General features: G+C 59.4%; 1 protein-coding gene across 1 annotated transcript; it reads left to right on the top strand.

Annotated features, from left to right (window-relative positions):
• The first annotated feature begins 1,067 nt into the window (after positions 1-1,067).
• LOC119305483 (vegetative cell wall protein gp1-like) lies at positions 1,068-2,037 on the top strand. Its single transcript, XM_037581993.1, has one exon. The coding sequence runs from the start codon at positions 1,112-1,114 to the stop codon at positions 1,883-1,885; it is 774 nt and encodes a 257-aa protein (XP_037437890.1). The 5' UTR covers positions 1,068-1,111; the 3' UTR covers positions 1,886-2,037.
• The last annotated feature ends 713 nt before the right edge of the window (positions 2,038-2,750 follow it).

The following is a 2,750-nucleotide window of genomic DNA, read 5'->3' as shown; positions in this document are numbered from 1 at the left end:
CGCGGTGGCCGATCCGCCCGGCAGACGGCGCGGGCTGCGGGCGACGTGGGCGGCAGCTGGGGCTCGGCTTCGGGCTGCCGGCGGCTGCGCTGGTTTTCTCTCCGTCGCGGGCGTGCGGCGGTGGTGCGGTTCGGCCGATGGCGGTCCGGCGACCTGGTGGTGGTGGCCGGCGGTGCGCGTGGTGGTGGTGCTTTCGCTTGACGGCTCTCTGTGCGAGGAGGCAAGGGAGTGGCTTGGACAGGGGCGGCGGCGTCGACGGCGTGCCGGCTGCAGCGCGAAGGCGGAAACTTTACGGGCCTCGGAGATCCCGGCCGGGCCTGTGTGTCCACGGGCCTGGTATGTTCCTGCTATTGCGTCCGGTCAGCTACCGGCTTCGACGGTGGAGGTGGGGCCCTCCCGTGTGCCGACGGTGCTGCTGCCCTAGTCCCGGCTCCTCTTCTTCCTTGTGCGGACCATGCTTCACGGTGCCGTGGTGAGACGGCGTGGGAAGCTTCGTGACCGGGTTGGCGCTGGGTAAGGGTCTGTGTGGTGGCGAGCTTTGGAGTGCCTAAGGTGGAGGTTGGGATCGGGAGAAATCCCAGTTGGCTTGGCCGACACCGATGCGGTGGCGCTTGTGGGTACCGCCTGACCTTCCTGGAGGGCGTCGGGGCTACCCTTCCTCTCTCCTCACAGCGTACCGGGGGAAACCCTTGGCAGCAGCGTCGTCATCGTCGCGTCCCTCCTTGGAGGTGCTGATTGGTACCGGTGCTTCAGAGGCTCGGAGCTTGGTGGGCGTTCTTCGGTGGGTGCAGCGGCCACGAGGCTTCTTCGTTTTGTCGATCTGCCGTTGTTGGCATTTGTTTCTCTTGTATTTTCTCTTCTTTTCTTTTGGGCGTGACTGTGCTGCTTTCGCCCCAACACTTATCGTGAGATGTATCGGTTGGTTGCTTTGTATACAAAGCGAGGAAACCCTTTTTCGGCAATTTACTCAAGTTAGGCTCACTAAGCCAAGCCGTGTACCTGCTTTCCTTTCCTATATAAACCCAGACGTTGTAAACATGTGGCCAGGTACTGAAATCTGCGAAAGATAGGAGTACTCCGTAGATACGTACATAAGAGCAAGTGATCGAGCATGTCTGCATGTCCATCTCTTACCCTCTCCTGCGACAACCTCTCCTGCAACATCTGGTTCTGCTGCGGCAGTGCCAAAGATCCTGAACCTTATCCGCCGACGCAGTCACATGTCGTGACGGCGCCGCCGCCTGCTGTGCAAGCGCCTTATTATGAGCCGCCGTCAGAATTGGTGCCTCCTCATCAGGTGTCGCCGGCACGGGCGCCGCCGCCTGCTATGCGAGCGCCTTATTATCAGCCGCCGTCAGAATTGGTGCCTCCTCATCAGGTGTCGCCGGCGCGGGCGCCTCAGACGCCGTCAACGGTGACGACTCCTCATGTGCCCGTACAACCCTTCAACAGGGCGCGTGAGCCGCCGGCGCCTGCGGCGACACCAATTCCTGCCGCCGTGCCATCCAAAAGATGCGAGCCGCCTCAGCCAGCGCCTCGTCCGCCGGCGCCGCCCAACGAGACGCGTGAGCAGCGGGTAATGCCATTGCCTGCCCGCCTGCCACCCAAGAAATACGAGCCGCCAACGCCGCAAGCGCCACCGCCTGTTACTGTCACGTCGCAACCGTCGTCTGCGCGGACAACATGGCCTCCCCGTGTAAAGTCCAAGACGTACGACGACGCCGGCGTGCCACCGGCCGTGTCGTTGCCGCCTCCGTCGACACCAACAGCTCCTCGTGCTCATGGGTCACGATACCCACCGGCGCCTCACCCTCATCTCGGCGACACTGAGCCCCGCATCGAATCTTATTCGCAAGCGGCAAGCCTCCATCAAGAATACTATTAGGTTCGGCAACATGTCTGCGCGAGGGTGTGTGTACTGTGTACCATATCTGTTATTCGCACCATGCGTGGGCATCGTCGCATGGACCTTAATTTGACTCACCACTGCATTGATGTGTTAATGCCTCCGTTCAAGAATATAATTATCTGACACTTGCTCAGCACATTTTCGTCAAAACTTTGGCACACAGGATCCCTATCCGCGACTGATGAGCGCCGGTGCGCCGGTCCAAATTTGGGTCGGTCGCACCAGCAGCGTCCGATTCATTCATATACAACCGTCAGATCTGATGCCTCCTACAGTCGTCTTCTTGCTCCTCACACCGTTCCCCACGCTCCCAGAAGCAGAGCATCGCCCCCCTCCTCCGCCCCCCTTCCCCCGATCTGCCGCCGTCGAGGCGGTGGCCAATGAGCTCCAGCGGGGTCCCGTCCGTTGCCAACGGGATCACATCACGGTTGCCAGTGCGTCCCCTAGCGTGCAGTCAACGACGGATTGCAGCCCTAAACCACCCCCTCCCCTCCCCTTGCTTCCAGCTCGTGGTTCGCCATGGTTGCAGCATCCCCTGATCGACGTAGCCGCCTCCGGCTCGCCGCGGCCGTCGGCTTGCATCGTGGTGTCGAACCAAAAAAAATCTGAAAACAAAACAAAATCCTTCCATGGTCGGTTGAAGCAAAATATTAGTAGGTTCCAGCAAACAAAAGCTCCAGTTCCAGCAAAAAAGGGTCCAGTTCTAGCAAAAACAAATTCAATAGCAAAAAAAAGCTTCAGTCGTCATTTGTAGCGAAAAAAGATCCAGCAAAAGATTACGCCAATTCCAGCAAAACAAATTCAGAAGTGAACAACTCCAGGGGTCGATTGTAGCAAAAAG

The sequence above is a fragment of the Triticum dicoccoides genome, chromosome 5B (assembly GCF_002162155.2).
Source record: "Triticum dicoccoides isolate Atlit2015 ecotype Zavitan chromosome 5B, WEW_v2.0, whole genome shotgun sequence".
Classification (NCBI taxonomy): Eukaryota; Viridiplantae; Streptophyta; class Magnoliopsida; order Poales; family Poaceae; genus Triticum; species Triticum dicoccoides.
The sequence above is the reverse complement of the archived record's forward strand: the minus strand, read 5'-3'. Positions and strand labels throughout refer to the sequence as shown.